The sequence below is a fragment of the Papilio xuthus genome, unplaced genomic scaffold (genome assembly GCF_000836235.2).
Source record: "Papilio xuthus unplaced genomic scaffold, Pxut_1.1 DF828142.1, whole genome shotgun sequence".
Lineage (NCBI taxonomy): Eukaryota > Metazoa > Arthropoda > Insecta > Lepidoptera > Papilionidae > Papilio > Papilio xuthus.
The window spans coordinates 7,066,815-7,087,572 of NW_013530507.1; the positions used below are offsets into that span (position 1 = coordinate 7,066,815).

Here is a 20,758-nt window from a genome sequence, read left to right on the forward strand (position 1 = left end):
GAAGGCGCACGGCGGGGGCGAGGGGCGCGCGGCGGGCGCGGGCCGGGCCCCGAGGAGTCGGAGGGCGTGGGCGGTTCGCCGCGCGAGCAGGCTATGGAGCAGTAGATGGCGCCGCGGCGCGGCAGGAAGGGGCGACCGAGAAGGCTGGCGCGGCACGTGTGGCAGGCGAAACAGCGCTCGGTGGCGTGCCAGTGCTGTCCCTCGTGCGACATCTGGCCTTGGTCCACGCCGACGGGCTCGCCGCACGCATCGCAGTACTCGGCGAAGCGGCCGTCGAAGCAGGGCAAGCAGTAGGGCCGCGCCTCGCGCATGATGTAGCGCTGCCCGCCCAGCTGTCGCGCGCACTCGGCGCACGCGAAGTGCTTCATGTGCCACGCGCGCCCTTCCGCCTCCGTGCACTCGTCCGCCAAGATTATCTGTGCAACAACACACACTTGTTAATGTCAATATATTGTACAATATGTCGCATTCCCATTAGGGGGAAAGAAGAATTCTATAAAATTTACTAATTGACATGAACATAAAAATTTCTACGCGGGCCGTAGCTTTGACACCCCTATACTTATCGTGAATGACAACATTTCGCAACATTATAATGGTGCTAAAAGCGAGAAATGCTTTCCGATGATATATTTATATTAGACTGAGTGATAATTGATTCGTAAACCACGCAGTCTCGGATGTATAGTGGCTAGAAATGTTAAACATTGTGTTTGTGCTACATATTAACATTTGTTAGATAGATTATTTTCGCTTTTTTTCGCTTCTTATTGATGACGTCCCTCAGACATATGTACATATATACAAATTAGCTCTCACGTGTGGTAATAAACCAGGCCAGTCCACGAGACAATTTAAGACCAACTTAATACAGATTGGCCGATGATGGGCTTTGGCATGAAAGTAACAGTCGTTCTTTGGTCCAAGTGACTTTGAGGTGATGATATGGTGGTAACAAGTCGGTGTTGCATAACGAGTGTAAGCTCTCTGATAATGTTGAGGACACACGTGGCCGGCTTTGGATTGCACAATCCTCGGTTACGTGTAATTAATTATTGCGATAAAGAACATAATTGTATCGCCGGCGATAGCGGCCGCCGCCGCCGCGCCGCCTCGCCGGGGCACAACGCCGCGCGGACAATGCACGAGAAATGTTCCCACACGAGCTTAGTTCATTAGCGGACAACATGCTCATTATTATTATTTTAAAACGGTACCTCCGCGTCGTTAAATACTCCGAGGGGAGGAATGGCTGTCTGAGGACCAGGGAAGATGCCACAAATTAATCATTGACCAATATACAAAAAATATTGTAGTATTATGATGTAATCGATCGCAGCCTGATCGGCCGAAGCATACTTTTAAACTGAAATGTTTCGACAATGTTATAAAGACTTTATCGTCCTGAGTAATCAGTTAACACGACTGTTTATATCTCCGTTATGAGTAATTGTTTGTTGTAGCTAACAGAAGTACTACTGTTTAATAATCCTGCAGTATTAAGAAATCAACATACATCATAGAAGTATTGCAGCGGCTTTGCAATCCTCTCGCAATCTAGACCTACTGAAGACAATACTAGCTAGATGCGAGGCAGATAGTCCGGACTCCCAAGCCGCTGTTGCTGACAGATAAAGTTGTGCACCCAGTACATGTCAGTGACCTTTGCGCGGGAAACTAGGCCGCGACATTGTTGACAGATAAAAAAAAATATTTGCTTATCCTAGAACGCATTTATATATTCTTTTGTTTATAAATTAGTTTGAAAAAGATTTGTTTCGGATATTCTTAGCATATTCTAAGAATAAATAAAAGCATAATATTTGTATTTATTTTAGTTTTTTTTAAGAATAATAAAGTGTAAGCGTTCAAGAAATGTAATGCTGTAAAAGAAAATATCAGATTAAAAACTAGAAACCACTAAACGTTTTAGTAATATAAAATATATAAAAAAAAAATTATGTTTTTTTACTGTTTTGTAGATTATTAAAGCGAGTGGCACATAATAAAAATGAAATACAATAGATCATAAAAGTTTAGGCGCGGAGACAGGCGGGTCGGACGGGTCGGACGGGTCGGGCGGTCATCAGGCCGACACCGAGACGCCTTTCGAAACATTATCATGAAAACGTTTTGAAATTAAGAACAAGGAAATTAAAAGTTTCAGTTAAACAAATGGTAATTAAAAATAGATGACTTGAGAAATGTTTCATATCAGTTTTTGTAGGTTGTCTTATGCGACGTGGCATTCATTAAAACTTACTAATATTATAAATGCAAATGTTTGGATGTATGGATGAATGACGGCTGCATGGATCTTGCTGAAATTTGGCATAGATGTTTTTGTTATTTAGCGCGGACGTAGTCGCGTTCAACAGCTAGGCTTTCATAAAGCTTTGTGTTAGTGTGTGTAGTTATCATCAATAATGCAATGTGCAAGTTACGTATTGTAGGCAAAGAGAGGCGCAGTCAAAACATTAGCACGTGGCTGTATCAGCCGCAGCTCTTTGCCTGACTCACTCACACTTGTGTTGCGATTGCAGCTCTACTGGAGTTTTCATTTACGTAACATGTTTTACATAAAACACGTTACAGTCATTTGTTTGTGTTCACACGAGACTACAATGACTAGATTGTTATCCTCGTTAGAAATACATAGGATTGACACTTCTTTGTTACTTATGAGGTCCTAGTAGATCGAGTCAAATAACTCTCTCAAGAAAATGTATTAATAAATTTTACAATACAATTTACTTAAAATGCGTAATATATTGAGACAGTTTAGTTGTTATTTGATGTGTTCGCATCTGAATTAAGAAATAGAATAATCATAGATAATTGTAGGCAAAGCGATATGACCTCGTCAGTCGTCGAGGTAATTGCCGCAGCCGGTGTCTGCACTGCGAACAAACCTTTGTTGAATAAACTAGAGAATTTCGTGCTGGTTGTAATGGTCACACTTGATAAGACTTGAATTTACAAAAGATTCGATGTAATCTAATGATATAATCTATAATCAATGAATATTTTCGTGTATTATATTTATTGGTTAAGTAAATAGTTCTGATCTGCATTGCACATTTGTATAGTATTTACTGCATCGTAGTGGTGCTGCAGGCTGCAGTAACTGCATTTCCGCTGCGCCGGCCTTGCTCGCTAGAGGTCGCTACCACTCGCCAACTCACTAATCCAGATAATAACCATTTAGAAAGATAAGGTTTGATATTATATTTCTTTAAGTTTTAAATGTCAAAGAGTTTAAAGTTTTTTCGGAACCTTTTTTATAATTTAAACTTGTAGTTGAAAGTTCGAGAATTTCTTGTGACCAATTTAACGCAGACATGTAAATCAGATTATATATTAATACAAGTCTATAAATGTAAGAAGGGTGCATTAGAAAATTTACCAAGCGGCGGTCGCGTGACAGACGGACATAAAGATTTGGAGCTTATCAATGTATCGACATGCGAAGCCTCGCGTCGCTCCCGAGCCCCTCGAGCGCTGAGCATCTCAAATGCTTAAGCTAGTTCCCAGGCTAAACGTATTGTTATAATTATTTACATAACAATTAGTTTTAGCACTCGCATAAAATTAAGATATTGAAGAAAATATTTCAAAGGTTGTACGTAATTTTGAGCCATAAATATTATTTAAGTGTTTCATTTAAAAGTGTAGGAATTATTGCGATACTTTTAAAAGTTTAAAAATATATAATGCAACAACGCCGACCACAAAAACAGGAAGATTAGCATAATGAGCGGCACTCAGGAACACTTTGCGTCATGACAGGCGCGGTGCAATCTCTCAATCGCCCTCTGTGCGCCAAGGGTTGAAGCGGAGGTGAGATAGCATCGGTTCCGGTCGCGGCCGGATATTGGCCCAGTACTGACAATTACCTCGTCCGTCGCAACAAACGTTTCGGTTAATATTTGGCGAGGAAATGGCAACTTTGATGTAATTCACATCTTGTGTTATAAAATGTTTTTAAAGCATGTTTATTGTTATGTTAAATACATTTAACCTATTTAGACTGCATTAACGCTTCAGGGTAGGTAAAGCATTTGTTAAATAATTGAGTTATAATACAAAATATCAAACAAGTGTTAAAGATTAGATCACACTTTGATTCCGTATTCAGACACATAAATGCAATGTATATATATCCATACTTTTACATAAATTAAGGCATCACAAAAGGGGACCGTTTAATTTCAACCCTATCGAGGTAATTGTGTCGTCGGTTTGAGGGCGACGTGGTTCACCCGCGAAGCCTCCGAGCCCTCCGAACCCTTAAACCGGCCCGATTCGATAAGACTGCTTGATTTATTACCCAGCAACTGGCGAGGGCAACGACCTCTGCTTAATTTCACTTCCTATTGTGCAACGTATTTTTATTATTTAGTGTAAGGAAACGATGTCTTGACATGCGCCAACTTTATACTTGAGTTGTTTAGTTGCATGGCAACAAGCAAATGGACTGCCTGTTTAATGATGAAAACAATCTACGTAAAATATATTCTAGTAGTTCTGTTACACTTAATTTAAGCAATGTTAAGATAACTATTCCGAAATGTCATCAATTTCAATTCAAAAATATAAACATACACACATAAATTTCCTAATTATATATATTAAAAAAATATATTAGTTACCTCGTCGCATGCCGAACACCTTGGCTTGAGCGTTTCAGCATGGTGCCGGCCGCAGTAGAGACGGCCGTCTCTCCAGAAGTAGACAAGGTCGACGAGCAGCTCCTGGCAGGATGTGCAGACGAAGCAGCCGGGGTGCCAGCGCGCCGCAGGGCCCGCTCGCGCCGCCGTCACACACATGTCGCCCGCTGACATCGTCTCCTCGCACTGCACACACGTGAAAAAACATATTACATTGACTAATTACTTGTAATAATAAGTTACCTTTTAAAGACCTAAGCAGAGAACTATGTATCTGTACGTCCAAAAGCAGTTTCGCTTCTCTGTCACCTAAAAGTTAAGGTGGTACGTTACCTAGAGAATAAGTAGTACCTAGAGTGATAAGGTGATTACGCAGATTTTCTATCAGTTACGACGAACATAATATGAATACTCGTTGGTGACATATCAAATCGGTCAATCTGCCTAATTTTGTGTGTGACATTGTAAACACATTGTTACTGAGTATCTTACGATAGTCATTACAATGTCGAGATAGAACCTGTTTATTGTAGGTACTATAGTGATAGGGTCTGTCGTAGTGTTGTACTAGTACTCTAGTTTTTCCGTCATGCGTATAGGAATGTGTGATTCAGCGGCCCGGCCTAAGCCAAACACGACGCTTTGTCTGCGTGCCTGCGTGGTGACGGCTCCCCTGCCCCCACCGCCCCCCCGCCCGCTACCTCACGCCCCGCGCTGGCGAGCATTGTCACAGAATGTTATTGAATTAGAAAGGTCACGCCTGTCCTCTGGTCTATTCATTATAGTTTTGATGTGCTGCGGACAATCACCTGATTGTCTTTTGTTTGTCGGAGATTAGACGATGTTGTTGTTGTTGATGTTGTTGATGTTGACAATCAATTCATAACACGAGGTTATTTAGTATTTAACAGTAGTTCAGTGTTTGTTGATGATTGACTAACACAACTTGCTTTAGCTTTGATATCTAAATAAACTATCAAGTATACTGGGTATTGATAATAAGCTATGAGAAAAATTAGAAGACTTTGAATCAAATAAGTGCGATTAATTCTGCACTAAAGACACATGTATGTACTGAGACAAAGATACGAAACAGCCTTGCAAAGTTGCTCGTTGCTCGACCACACGCTTTACTCGTGCAGATTTTCCCAACATCCGCATATGTTTAACAACGAAATTTCCTTTTAGTGTAAACTCTAGTGACGCTATGTATTCGATCCACATAGGACATAAGATTGTTATAATGTATTTGGTGGCCGTGTTCAAGGCAAAGGCACAAAGAATCCTTCCAGGAATGGCGGTACGTGCTTACCTTGCGGCCGCGGACTACCTCGCGAAATGATGGCAACAGTAAAAAATGTATTATACCTCCACACAATGTCAGGTAAACTGGATAACACGCACGTAAACATATAGTTTCTTACTATTTGGTTAATATCGCGAATTAATTGAACAAAACTAAAGTATGGAACAACAAATAAATCTATTTAAAACTAGCTGTCGCCCGCGACTCCGTCTGCGCGGGATTAAAAAATAGATGTTGGCCGATTCTCAGACCAACTCTATATGTTCACAAAATTTCATGAGAATTGGTCAAGTAGTTTCGGAGGAGTATGGGAACGAAAATTGTGACACGAGAATTTTATATATAATATAAGATGACATATACGCAATTACGCATTACACAATTTATATAAGGCATGGTATTTCTTATAAGGTTTTGGGTAGAGTTTGATGACTACTTATAATAATAACAAAGTGAACCATTTCCAAAGTCTAAAAATCTACCGATTTTAAAACAAAGTATACTGTAACAATGCGATTGTGTTGTTTTAATTGTTCAAAGTTATTTCTTACTTCAACATAAAATGAAAGTCTTGTTAAAAATGTTGAAGCAACATTTTTAAGTCGATATAAACACATCAATTTAATATTAAGAGCTTAAGAGAACAAAAAAAAGTACTTTTCAGTAATTTGGTGATCATTAAGCGGAGAGGAGGGCAATCATTGCTGTAAAGTTATAATGAAGTGTTTGTTGTAATTCATCAAACATTTGGAAGTGCTAATGGATGTAATTATATATATAAAAAGTATTTTAACGTCCTCATTAAGTGTATTTGTGTAAATTGAGACCGTTATAATTAAAACATTTTGTAGCGCAGGTCTACATCTGCTACACTCTAATACTGAATGGACTAATTTCCTAAGATTAAAAAACAAATCTTACGTATTATAAGTATTAAAACATTGTATTGATAATGTTTGATCAAGTTTAATTTAAATCATTTACGTATATTTCATAGAACTAAACCTTAAGTAAGTAAGGCACATATAAAATACAAATATCAATTCGTAGTTTATACATTTACAGTTTATAGCAAATAATAAGCTATGTTATCAGCTAACTTTACATCCCAACTGAGGGTCTCGGAGCTTACCCTAAGTTAGGGATGACTAGGCAATAGTCAACCACATATCTTTGGTTTACTCTTAAACAATATCTGAAGACACGATAACATTTAAAAGGCTCATATTCCGTAAAAAATATAACAAAAGAATACGTAAGTAACAAACTTTTTTACTTTCGAAGTTATGTAATTTCTTTAGTCGGAAATATTTTCGTATAAATCACAAGTTACTGTTGTGTCGTAAAATAAATTATGAATAGAGAAGTCTTATCTCATAGAAGATATATTAAAATGGCACAATCCCATGGAATAGTGTTGGATGTGTGCCAAGTCGGGGAGTTTGCTGACAGTCATGGTGGCGCTGACGGCCGGCGGGTTCAACGACCGGGTAACTGAATTTGCTTGAAAAATTTCTTCGACACAGTTTCAAATTATATTGACGATTAATTAAAAATAATGTGATGCAACCCACATGCAAACAGTTTTAGTACAGTATTAGTTTTATTAGGGTTTTTAAAAATTTATCTACATTTTTTATATTATAAGGTGGCCAACGAGGGAGGAGTCAATATCGCCGAAATAGCTAAGCGTCTGCTGACTATAGACATCCTCAATTATTATACATATGCCTATCTTTAATCGACGGAGGAGGAGACGCATAGGAAGAGAAGGGAGTTTTATAAAAATGGTATAATTTATACTTTATGTTTTTAAAAGTTCTAACTTTAACCATCTTTCATTTTAAGTCTACATATTGAAAAGTGGTTTCACGGCCACTTTACCTTCGGATCAGTCAACCTTGAAGCTATCCGCTGTGTTTACTTATTCCGATTGTTTTGAGATACGACACACGTTATTTTACAATCGCCTCTCCTTCCAATGCACAATGCTCATCCATCAAATAGTACTCGGACGAAGGTCACATAGTATTGTCAGACGATTGTGGGGATATGACTGTTATAATTATAAAGAACAATGTGATTTGATATAATAATTATATTTGATTGTAGCCATAAACGTGTTATGTAGGACATGAGTAAGTTATAGAAGCTATTACAAATGCTTCATGATAAGTCACTTTAAACTAAGATATAAAGACTAAAAGGACATGTTTGTATATACAGCCTATTCAGAGAACAAGCTTGTTCCATTGGTTAAAACCATATGTCTTTTACAACGGAAGTTGTTCATAAAGTGATCGTAATATTAAGATTATTTAAAATACACTCCATCAATATTAATATTATCAAAACCTTGGCTTAACCATATCTGTTACAATTCATGGTGCGGAGAGGTGTCGCGAGGTGTTGCGGAGGTATTGAGATGCGAGGCACGATCTCTGCGGATACTCGGGCATTACGAGGTAGAGGCACTTCCACATGCCTGACGTCTGCGCGGCCAGACTTTACTCCGTGACTCATAGGAACTTTGATATGGTACAAGTTACATGATATGTACGTACAATAACTAAATAAATAACTAAGTGTGGTTTTAATGACTTTTTAGAAATCTTTGTGTGGTGTTATCAAAAATTACTAGCTTTTTAAAATTTAAGCTACGTTGTTCTTTTTTATTTAGAGACTTAAAAAGGTGTATGTAAAAGATTTTGTACCATGAATTAATTATATGTTTAATTGTATTGTCATCCAAGTATAACTCAATAAGTGAATCAAATGAATTAAGAAATTATTTGTGAGCAATTTGTTAGTAATAATTTAGTACTGTGATTGTTGAGTCTGGTATAAATATAATTCCGCTAATCGGATGTGTATTGCGATCTATTTGAAGCCGCATCAGATCCATTGAGACGGGTAAAGAATACGCGCCTCGCCGGTGTTTGACTTTCACTGACATTGCGTACGTGCCAGACGTACGGGGGACGAGGTGACGACGACAGGGGACGAGCGGGCGACGAGCTGCCGGCGCTCAGCTGGCCGGACACAGGACGTGACGACACGGGATGTTACCGTAGGTTGATGGTCTATTTTAATTCATTACAACGACTGCGGCCGCGGCGGTGCGGTGCGGTGACGTACAGGCTAACGACTGTCCGGTAGTAGAGTTGCTGATGCTTCCCAAATCAACGAAGTCAAAGGTTCCGTTAGTCTAATTATCATATCGTTTAGGAATACTTACTTTAGAGCCATGTAGCTAATGTGTCGCGGTGTGATCAAATAAAGTTTAGGTTGCACAGTTAGGTTGCTCATAAAATAATAAATACAATAGGAAAATTATAAGAAAAGATGTGGTTAATTAGTTCTGCTGAGGTTTTACATGCAGTGTCATCCAGTTGCGATGTTTTAAGACCGTTAATCAGAAGTCTTACGAGATCCACTTAACCTAACACTAAGTCAATTAAGTAGCGCCGTAGGCCTATCTGCTGGATTTCATAAATAAATCTTTTAATACCACGATTCGCCGGCACCTAAGCTTCATTATGACGCGGCAAATCCGCTACGATTGCGGATATACGACTTTAGTACCTGCCTACTACTATTCAGAAAATTACTTGTTTCTTTTATTGTATCTCCGCAATATTTTTCATCAAAAATAACAAATATCACAAAGTATAAGCTGGCCGGGTGGTCAACAATTACCAACTATTAGGCCACGTCCAATGTTTGCCCAAATGTTTGTCGGTCAGTTCTCCGCAAATCAGCGTCGCACCTTGTAATTATCTTACCGAAGTATTTGTTCTGCGCCGCGTCTAATTTGGCGCCGATTTGTGACGCAGTCATATTTCAGCACCTTGTATTATGTCTTATCAAGACCGCATAAGTGTTATTTTACTTTAATTTTCTTCATAAAATAACTGAAATAATAATAGATTATGGACCACGACCTCTGTCGGAATCTTTCAAGTCAAATGTGTTTTCCAAATGAGCTCGGGGTAGGTTCCCACTGATGACTGTTTGATTTGAACTAAGCCGCAGTTTTTTATCCAAATTAGCAGATCACAGGTACTGTTTTACACTTGATGAGGTTTTTTTGCAGATGATTGATATAAATGTAGTCATTTGTCAAATCCTAGTCTGGTTGTGTGGTCCCCTGTCTAAAAGGGAGATAATAATTTAGTAGCTTATATTAGGTCGAAATTAAGTTGTAACGCTTGCGAAAAGAAATTGTTATTAGCAGAGTTGTTTGAACTTGAGCATGACAATAGAGGTTTTTTGTGAGTAAATTTAAAAGTATTTTTGCGAAATTAATCAATATTTTTTTTGTGTTTAAACGGTATAATATAAAAATATTTGACATTAGTTCCCAACATGATAAATCAATGGTGTTAAGCATTGTAAATTCCTCGGATACCGTTTCCACGCGCAGTGTTTGTGGACGTTGATGTGTCGGAGGACGGCGGTCGCAGGACTACGTGTTAATTACGAGGTGAAGGGGGGAGGGGGGCAGCGCAAACACGCGGCCGTGGAAGCCGACCTCCGACTCACGCTACACACTCCACACAGAAGTCGACAAACCTCACTTCAACATTGAGCACCAGGGTAACAATAATCATATGCTTTAGGTGGACAGTCCGATGGATGGCACGACAAATGTTGTCTGACAAAAGCGACAACATACTTACATTATAATATATATGGTGTTAGATATAATTCATCTTGTAAAATACAAGATTAGATTGTCATCGTAACTGTATGCGCATTTTAACACTCACTAATGCCCTTGAGGTGTAATAGTCAATAGAATTAGCGAACCATCTGTTCTTGGCTGGACAATAGCGGTAACGATAGTGAGGTATGTCATGCGATCGGTTTTGTGTCGGCTTGCGGCTGCGACGTGCGCCGCATAGCAACCAGACCGCACAGGAGCTTGCCGAAACTCATTTATGAGTTTATAGCATCAGGAAAACAGTTGTTATTTAACAAGAACGTCCGAGAGTTCGCGGTCACTACTGCTACATAAGTATGTTGATAGCTTTCAAGCTTAATGCTGTGTGCAAGGCAGCAAGTAATGCCATAGTTTGAAAACATGTATATTTGGGAAAATTGTGAAATGTAACGCAATATCCCTTATTTTACTCGTACATTCCTTGCGACCAGGCGTCGCGCAGGCATTCCCACAGCGGAGCTCCCCCGCCGCACCGCGCAGCCTCCGTAGATCCCCTGCGCTTACCCCCCCCCCCCATCCCGACGTCCCGCGTCACTCGTCTTATTTTATTTCCCGCGATACCTGCGAGGCCCCCCGGATAGTTGACGCTTTGTCGGCGCCACTAAGCCCTATAAATACATTGACGCTTCAAAACCTTTGCTACATGCATAGGGGCATTCAAACGCGGCATTGTATTGCGCACTGGAAGAGATTCTGGGAACATGTCATAATAGAGGGCAAAGCGAATCAGTCACGTAATCGTCACTTACAAATCAATCAAGTTGTATGAGTAAACTGGATGGGATGAGTTTATGTAATAAAGTACTAACTACAGACGTATTGAAATTTAAAAAGACCAAACCAAATGTAATTAATATCTGGATTTGTATTATACCTATAATTAATTGACCCGAATTGTATTATATTTAAAAACGAAAAAGAACTCGTACATTACGAACATGAGTGGGTTTACTTGACCTATTAGTCTCGCTTCATGAATTCCACTGCCCTTAATTATTTATTTGCCCAGACTGGCTGATGTATATGTAAAAACAACACACACAATAAAATAAAACGTTAAGATTAATAAAACACTTATTGATTTATTTTTAACCCATAAAGGTATTATTGTTTAGTGTAAATTTTAGTAAGAAATGTTTCATTTTATCTTTGTCTATGGGATATCATAGCTACTGGACGTGTGGCAAAAAAGTGGTCGGTATCGAACCCGGAGCCGCGCGTGTGGGAACCTCGCCGCCGTGAAATCTCTGCTCCACAACAAATGCAAGAGAAAAAACGTGAGGTCCGAAGTGTGGCCTCTGATATGATACGCTGCAACTGACACTTACAAAGGGCTAGTGCACACTATCCGTTTTAGATGAAAAGTTTAACATAAAACAGTAAAGGTTGCTCGTTGTACAATCAGTTGTTATTGTGTAAAAGTCGTTGCAATGATAGCAACTTGCACTCGTTTAACTCTTTTCTATGGACAGTTATCGTGGTATATTTGGGATAAAAATTGTTTAATTTGATAGTCCAATTTGACAATCGAATGCAACAAAGTCAATTAATCGGAGTTTACATGAGAGAAAAAAAAACTATGCGATTTCTAAGTAACTAAGTTTAAGTACTGTATGTGAAGGTAACATTGGGGCAGTAAGGACGCGGAACAGATCGTTCGATAGCAACTCAGTGCATTAAACGCTCTTGACTTAATCGCCCTCGTGTGAAATGTTCGTTTAATTGCCTACTAAAACATTTCATATAATTTTCCCGCTTAATTACCTCATAAAACATTGTTTCGTATTAAGCTGTAATGGAAAGTTTTTGACAGGCACGATGATGTATGTATGTGTATGAGCGATTTGGTTTATTTAGACATTTAACTTTAAGCAATTTGACTAAACAAATACGGATTTTTAATTTCGAAATAAAGTTCATAATATTCATTTTAATTAGTAAGTAAGACTCAATTTACAGTAAAGTTGGAATAAGGGACCATCGACGTGAAATCTTATTGCGTTTTTTTATCAGCGACAACTAAGGTAATGGCTTAGCTTCAACGAGAGAATCCTGTGAGATATACTAGCGCATGATTTTCATTTGTTTTTATTTAATTCCCATTAAACAAAAGCTTGAGTGGTTATTTATTTAAATAGTCAATATCTTCCACACTCAACTATCTGATATCCCAAATCGGATCGATCTCGCTTTGATCTCGGACATCTTCATACGATCCTTTAACTATTTTTTGTTCCTGTTTTTTTTGTTGTTGTAAATGTAACGCAGTCAAACAATACGCCTGCTGTAATTAAAAGTGGTCGGTGCGAGCTTCTCCAGCCTACTTTTTTGTTCTGTCTCTCAGTTTTTGTTGAGCTGGAATCTAATCCAATTGGACTTTACGACGTTTACTAATTGATTGGTTTAGTGTTGATTTATCTTAGTTAGTTTTAATTGAAAAATAGATTGGATGGTGGAACCTTTCTTTCGTTGCTTAATATAGCTTGATGAAAACTATACTATTATATTTAAATGTGAAATGTTCGTTTAAGAAGTTTAAGTGTTCTTTGCTGACGAGTGTCGTTATGGATTGCCATACGTTTTTGAAGGCAGGCTCAGTTCAGCTGTCATTTTCATTTTTAACTAATCTTTTGCGTCTTTATTCTACTGTATCTACACTGTAAATACATAAATATTTATTTGTGATCCCTTTGAAAATAATAAAAATCTCGGAGGCGGGTGAGGGGTCAGCAAGACGCGGCGGTCGTAGGGGGGCGGGGCGCTCACAAAATCCATTAAAATTTCGACATACCGACCCGATTTAATTCCGCCGCCTAAAACGTAGCTCGTGTTCCCGACCTGCGTTTTATTTGAAAAGGATTTATTATTTCTTTTAGTCAAAAGAATGCTGGTTTGTTGTGGCCTTGACTGCTTTTGGAAGTATTTATTTGTTGTGTTCATGAGCTTTGTCTCTTGTTAACACTTCTGTTGTAGTAAGTTTTGACAACACAAACTCTAAGTAAGGTAAGTAGTAAGTAGATCTTAATGTAATTGCTTGCGTATGATTAAACAGTTTGTTATCGACTCGATAGCTGTGACTTGTTCCTGCAGTACACATTACACAAGTATATGCGGACCATTGGAGTAATCCGTGTTCAAACAAGAGGTGCAGGGAGCGCGGCCGCCGCCCGCCTTCCCTCTGCCTGCCTGACCGCCTGCTCGGCCGCACCGTGGGAGTTTGCTTCGAGGCTCCGTTAACATTATCTTATCGACGGCCGATAGCTTTGTTTGCGACGTCGCGAGGTTTTTCCTTTTGTTTCAATTATCGTACGAATTGTCGAGACAACGCAATCCTGTTGACACACACTATCTCTGTTTTAAGTTAAATTACAGTGCTCAGTAAGTCTTATACTTATTATATGAGTTGTCTAGTTATGCTTTTAGCCTAGTCAAATTATAAAGTGACTATGTTTACAATACGAGGGTAACATAGAGGCTCCCTAGTATGAACATTTATTAACTTCAACTTTAAGTAGTAACAAATAAAATTCCTTGCCTAAAACGTCATAAGATTTTTCTGCAAATTTAAACAATGACGTCAAATATTTACGAGAAGTAAACTTAAGTTCTATCGAAGTAGCGCTCAATGCGCAGCCTCTTTCGGCTCACCAACAATGGCAGTCACAATGACCGCCATACAACTGGCAGCCATCGACTTTGTACTACCGACGTAATCTCCGCAACATCGCATTCCTCACATAAAGTTTTGATGTGAAAAAAATCTCTTTAACATGGACTATATTAATAAGTGACGGGTTCTGTATATATTTTCATTTTTATATCAGTACTCATATGACAATTATAATCGTTCATGCTAAGGAAAATACTCTTCATAATTTGTACCAACAACTATTTATGTCATTTCATTTGTATATTGTAAACGAAAATATAGTCATTATACACGAAATGTATAAACGCTATAAAAAATTATAAAAAAAGAAATTGTCATTGTTGCACACAGAACCCTAAATCTTGCTTTCATACAATAATGCTTACCTATGAATAATAAGATCAAGTCTAATATAAAAAAAACATTCCTTGAGCTGAGACACAATCGCGTCTGTGTGGACGGCTATTATGTCGCCACAATGACACAGTCGCGTCTTTCTCTATAACACGACTACAAATATACTTATGAACACTCTCCTCATCAAATTTATCTTTTTACATTTATTTTTAACGTATAACAAAAAAAATCCAATGAACTAGACCAACATTGTCTTCTAACACCTCAATGAGAGTTAGTGTTTACTGAGCCTTTGTGATGAAAGCTTCAAAAACATGGCCTGCCAAACGAGAATGTTAATGAAAATCTTCTAAATAAAAATTACTTGTTAAAATTCCTATTATCAGTTTTCAGAATGTTCAATACCTTCATTATCGTATCGTCTTTAGTATTACCTATGTTTTTGATATCTGGCTCTCTTCAATTCAATTTGTATACAGCGATGATTAGCAATGGGTACGCGGGAGGCGTCTCCATAGCAACGTCTTCCTTTTGCCACGCGCTATTCCCTGGCCTTCACCTTGCCGTAACGACTACGTCTGGTTTGACTCTCTTCGGAATCGACCATCACTTAAGTATGAAATCCATTGAAGTTTACTCAGTGGAGTATGACTCCATCGCACATTCTAACAACGCAATGTAAACCAAACAAATAGGTTGGTTTGCAAGAAAATGGAATATTACTTTAATTGAGTACGGGGGTAACTCGAGGGTAAGTTTCTGGGGCATTTACATTATAAGGTGACCCTTTTGAAGGGCGTCCTTTATCCTCTCATTTGGAGTTGTTTACAATACTTTTGTGCTTCGAATGGGGAATTACTTTTGAAATGTAGTCGAGGGGAAATCATTTGGAAATTCGTATTTGTTATTGCGGTACATGACTGTGTTGTTCACAAACAACTAATTGCTTATTAACCGAAAACATTTGAATTAAACACAAGAAATTATTACAACTTAATTTCTATGATTGTATAAAAAATCGAGTAATTTAAAAACTTTTTTTGTTTCTACACACACTTGTAGAAAAACATAAAAGATAATTTATTTAGATCGTTCTTTAAAAATTAAAGTGCGTGTAGTGACAAGGCGACAACGAAGTGACATGGCTAGAGAATGGAAAAAAATTAATGTAGTCAATATATGACAAAGTATAAGGGTGGTTTTGTCGATGAATATTCTATGAATCGATTAACATAAGCTGTAACAAGCTGCGAACGAGCGGCGGGGCGCTTGCCGCGGGCGTGCCGTGCCACTCGAGAAACTAATAAAAATGCAAACATAACTTTGAAAATTAAATTAAAAAAACGTGTGGCGCGACTGTTGTGACGATCCATTATCTAAATAGCTGGTGTAATGACGCCACTCGCTTACCTTTTTTTATTTCAGTCTGGTAATATGTTTTGTTTATTGATACGTATATTTTCGATAGAATTTTCTTTCTAGTAGAAATAATAAGGCCGTAATAAATAATCAATCGAAGTAATCAATATAATTTTTGGATCAATCTCAAGGATCTAATAAAGATTTCAACCGTTAGTCTGTAAGACATGTCGTATATAAAGCTTCAATCAAAATCCTAATAAGCTGATGCTCTAATGACGTCAGTATAAAGGGCGATCGTTTTGGGCGCATTGTGCGCTGAGAGCTGCAGAACAATTTATGTCTGCTTTGGGTGGTCTCATTGTCAAATTATTAGGGTTCCTTTAAATAACATTTAAACTTTTCATTATATTTGTTGTTGTAGCCGGATCACAAAGGAATAACATAACAACGAATAATTGTTTTTTTTTCACATAGAATTATGCTAAATTATATCGTTTAGAAAATTACTTATAATTTTTTGATACTGAATCCAATATTATTATTCTTCATCAGAATTTGTCCCAACACATCCAATAACGAGAGATCGTATCAAGGTCCTTAACTCCTTGATATTTTTTAAATCAATTTATTTTTATTTCCTAAGGTATTGAACTTTGAAATTCTGAAGAACGAAGTCAACGGAACGCAACTGAACGCGACGTTAGCTGTCAACGTCAGTCATTGTTCAGTCAAATTTTTAGTTTCCGATACATTGGTCAAATTTAACGTAATTGTAATAAAGCAAGGTAAAACGAAAAAAGATGAGACATAACTTCGAAGAATTGGAACAATATTTTATGCACAAATGTAACAGCGATAATCGTAGTAGATGTCGCAGTGTAGTAGCCAATACTGCTTGCTCGGAGTACCAGGACAGTGTTGACGAGTTCATATCCCGGCACAGCGTGAAGAATGGTATCATATCTAATGAAAATATACGTAAACTACAGCGAGATTTACAATTAAATTATATTAATGTAAACAAAAGTAAGTCTTATACATTTATGTGCACTTTATAAATGCCCGTAGACTTTAAGTAATGGCTCAAACAAAACGAAATTGTATATAAATAACAGTATAAGTACTTATTTCTTTGAAAACTTTCCAGATGACACTCAATCTAATTGCAAAATAACCGATAATGTTGATACAGAAATATTTGTATCGAAAATAATAAAATATAACAGAAGACTTGATAAAGTGATAGTAAAACTTATGAAAGCAATAAAAAATGAAAGAGAGGAAAGTGAATTACAACAAATAATCAATATATTGCAAGAAAAACACAAACGCAACGTCATGTCCCTTGCAAAAGATTCATATAGAAAATTATTGAAGTCGGAGGAGAATTTTATCCCCGAGAGTCAGAATCCTAAGCTTTTATTAAAACCATCCACTGATCTTAGCTGCAAGGTGGACAACAGATATGTGAAAAGTGAAAATATGATCGGTTATATAAAAGAAATCAAGAGACACAATACTTATCATAATAATAGTTTTTGCTTTCCTAGATCTTCATGTACGAACACCATAAATTTACATAGAGATGATGGACGAACCAATTTATATTCGTCTATGAATTCAATGACAATAAGGAATGTGAATAGAGACAACCTCACATTGTATCCGACGATCAGAGTTCCATATGAGAAAAAGTATTTACCAAAATATTCATTGCCAAAAGCGTATTCCAAGACTCCAGAAACAGATAGAAGTGTAAACCGCAGTATATCCCAACAAAGAACTCTAAATGGGCCAGTTGAAAGATTAGATAAAGTAAAAAAGAAAAGTTTAACAAATACTTCTTTAAAAGTCGAAACTAAAATTGACGATTTAGTAAAAACTATTAATTTGCTCATCGAAGAAATTCAAGCACAGAAATCTTACAAAGTAGACAAAAAAATTGAAACTATAAATGAAGATAAAGAGAATTCAAATGAAGTGTTAATAAGTTTAAAAAAGAATACATTAAATGTAGAAAAAACACAAGATGCTTCTGTGAACACGGACGTGTCAATAGTTTGCGCTAGATCAGCTAAAGTCGAGTCACGTTTTGACTTAGTCAAATTTAGAAATAAATTCCGAAGTACTGTAATTGGTAGTAAGAGTAGTACTAAAATGAATACACAAATTGTGAAGCCAACTATGTCTATAGGTTTAATGGCCACAGTGGCTACCTCTGACAAATCTGTAGAAGTTAGCAGACCCTTCACAATTCTGGTAAAGAGCACCCAGGAAACTATAATGAATGAAGAAAATTCTATTAGTTCAAACGAAGACAACAAAACAACGTCAGTAAAAGGGACTAACACGGACCCGCTAGGCGTTGTCGCTCTACTAAGAGTGTCTGCAGAGACAATTAGACAGCTAATTTCTAATGTGCCCACTATCGACTACTACTCCTACTTACCGTTCTTTCACAGCTCAAATTATCTGGAAAAAGGGGAGCTGCAATTTGTCTGCGACATATGTGGTGCCGCGTTTAACAAGGCGTCACTTCTAAATGATCATATTAAAAGTCATGAATTAGGTTTCGCGAGGTTAGATTACTTTGAGATATTATTATTATACATCTTTTTCTATCTTCCATATAAGTAACAATCAATGTTTGTATGTTTTCCCCCCATTGCCTTACTTATTATTTCCAATAAGAATTGTAATTTCTTATTGGAACATAATTTTCACACAATGTTTTTATGTTGAAAAGGAACTGCGGCGTATGTCAACATGTACTGAACTCGGAGTATGTCCGGGGCAGCGAGCTTTACAAGTGCCGCTACTGCGGGCAGCGCTTCACGCGGGCGTACTGCTGCGAGCTTCACCAGCAGAGTTGCGCCAAGCGCTTCGGGCTGCACGACTCCGCCTCCAGCCTTTTCCCGCTACCATAGATACCTCTGTTTTATATCATTGTAGTCTTTGTAGTTTGGACTGTTTAAATTTTGAGTATTTTAGTTTATTTATTGTCCGCTTATGTCAAATAAAAGTTTGTTTAAATATATTTGTATTGTGATAATTGTTTGTCCTAACGTTTGTAGCAAAGTTTTTTTGATTTGATTAGGGTGGACAAAATGTTTACCTAAGAGCCACGTGAATGGATAATTGTGTTGCGGGGTGACGGGGTGGCGGGGTGACGGGGTGGCGGGGTGGCGGGGTAGTAGGCGAGCGAGCGATGTCAATGGGCCCTTTGTGCCCACCGCTGGGCATCAATCACGCTTGTTTGTCAGGAACTGCGTTATGCACGTGAAATGAAACATGAACGGTCGATACATCACAATAGCCTGTATTGTGTCTAATTATGTCCCGACTCCAGTTAATGCCGCGAAGGGATCAGCGTATAAACTGTGGCGTTGCTTTTAATTGGATAATATTATAAATTTCGATATGCTACAATTGATTTGGACTTGGAATTGTAGTACTGTCACGTGTCATCAAGATACGTCAATAGGTTTTGGCCATGCTAATTTTTTTCAATAAACCGACTTTCTTTATTCATATAAAATAATTGAAGGCTAAATAAAGAAATGTTTATTTGAACATAAATGTATCATAGCGATCACTTTCTGCAAATGTGGTGTAACAATAATACACTTAAACCGGATATCGATAGTTTCCGATCATCGACATCGACCTTATGTCGGTGCTGCACTGGTTGAGTCAAACGCCTCTCGTAGTCGCAGTGGCAGAGGTGTAAATGCAGTAATAAGGCTGGGTACAAAGGCAAGGCATTCGGGCGAGGTATGCGGCCCCCCGGGGAGCCGGGCGACGTCTCGGACCACACTAATTTATAAACCGTTAAGCATTATCCACGGCGTCATAAGATCATGCCCGCACTATTTATTTAGGCGAAATAAGTATAGTCAGTCGGCCGAACGTGGGAAGTTTGATGTGATAACAACCGTTTTTGGACAAAAACCAATCTCGAGATGTTTTTGTTTTGTACATTTGGTTTGGTTATTGAGCCCCGTTTGAGATTTTGTTACAAGTTTATTATAAAAGCTTGCGTCTCGTTGTTGCTGCTTTGTTATTTTACTTTATTCTTTATGTGATTTACTTATTTATTGATATCAATTCTACGGCTAAGTTTTTCATATTTGACATTCGATGTCGTATCTTTTGGATTAATTTTAGTGAAGATAACCGCAGCGGCCACCCAGCGCTCTAAGTGCCGTGAAGTTGACAATGTCGCAAACACGCCACTGACCCGGATATATACCCGGACTTTCATTTAGTCTATAAAATTTAGGAACTATCTAGTCTAGGTAAACGCCTTTTATAATTTTGATAACTTACTATCTAAGCTAGAGTTAATTCTTTTGTTTCTTTTAGAAGTAAAAAGTTATATTGAAAAACAAGGACTTAAGGACAAAACAGGTGCAGTGCTACAAGCTCCAGCTACCCTCAGAGAAGTTCGATAAAGCTTATCAAAGCGCACGCGGCAAGCTGCTCCGACGTAATCGTCAAGTCAACAATATTGCCTCCTAAAGGTATCCCATTGTTGCTTTTTGACTTCTTATCAGTTTTCATGTATAAATGTGACAAACAGGTGTCAGTGATAGGTATTGTGTGGCCTCTGCGTCTACGATATCAGGGGGTACAGCTGTTTTGGATTTACATTACAAATAGAGGGCAGATATCTACTTTTAAGATTA

The 20,758-nt window shown here is 38.0% G+C and overlaps 2 protein-coding genes across 2 annotated transcripts in view; one reads left to right on the forward strand and one right to left on the reverse strand.

The window, feature by feature from the left end:
* The window catches only part of esn (espinas), an 80,950-nt gene that overhangs the window by 1,000 nt on the left and 59,192 nt on the right, over window positions 1-20,758 (reverse strand). The window contains exons 6-7 of the mRNA XM_013307076.1: window positions 4,653-4,856; window positions 27-416 (exon numbers count right to left, since the gene is read on the reverse strand). Coding sequence (XP_013162530.1) covers window positions 27-416; window positions 4,653-4,856 — 594 coding nt within the window. The remainder of the gene's footprint in view (window positions 1-26; window positions 417-4,652; window positions 4,857-20,758) is intronic.
* LOC106114345 (uncharacterized) lies at window positions 16,799-19,107 on the forward strand. Its single transcript, XM_013307510.1, has 3 exons — window positions 16,799-17,096; window positions 17,218-18,649; window positions 18,817-19,107. Exons 1-3 carry the CDS (start codon window positions 16,871-16,873, stop codon window positions 18,995-18,997), a joined length of 1,839 nt encoding a protein of 612 aa, XP_013162964.1. The 5' UTR covers window positions 16,799-16,870; the 3' UTR covers window positions 18,998-19,107.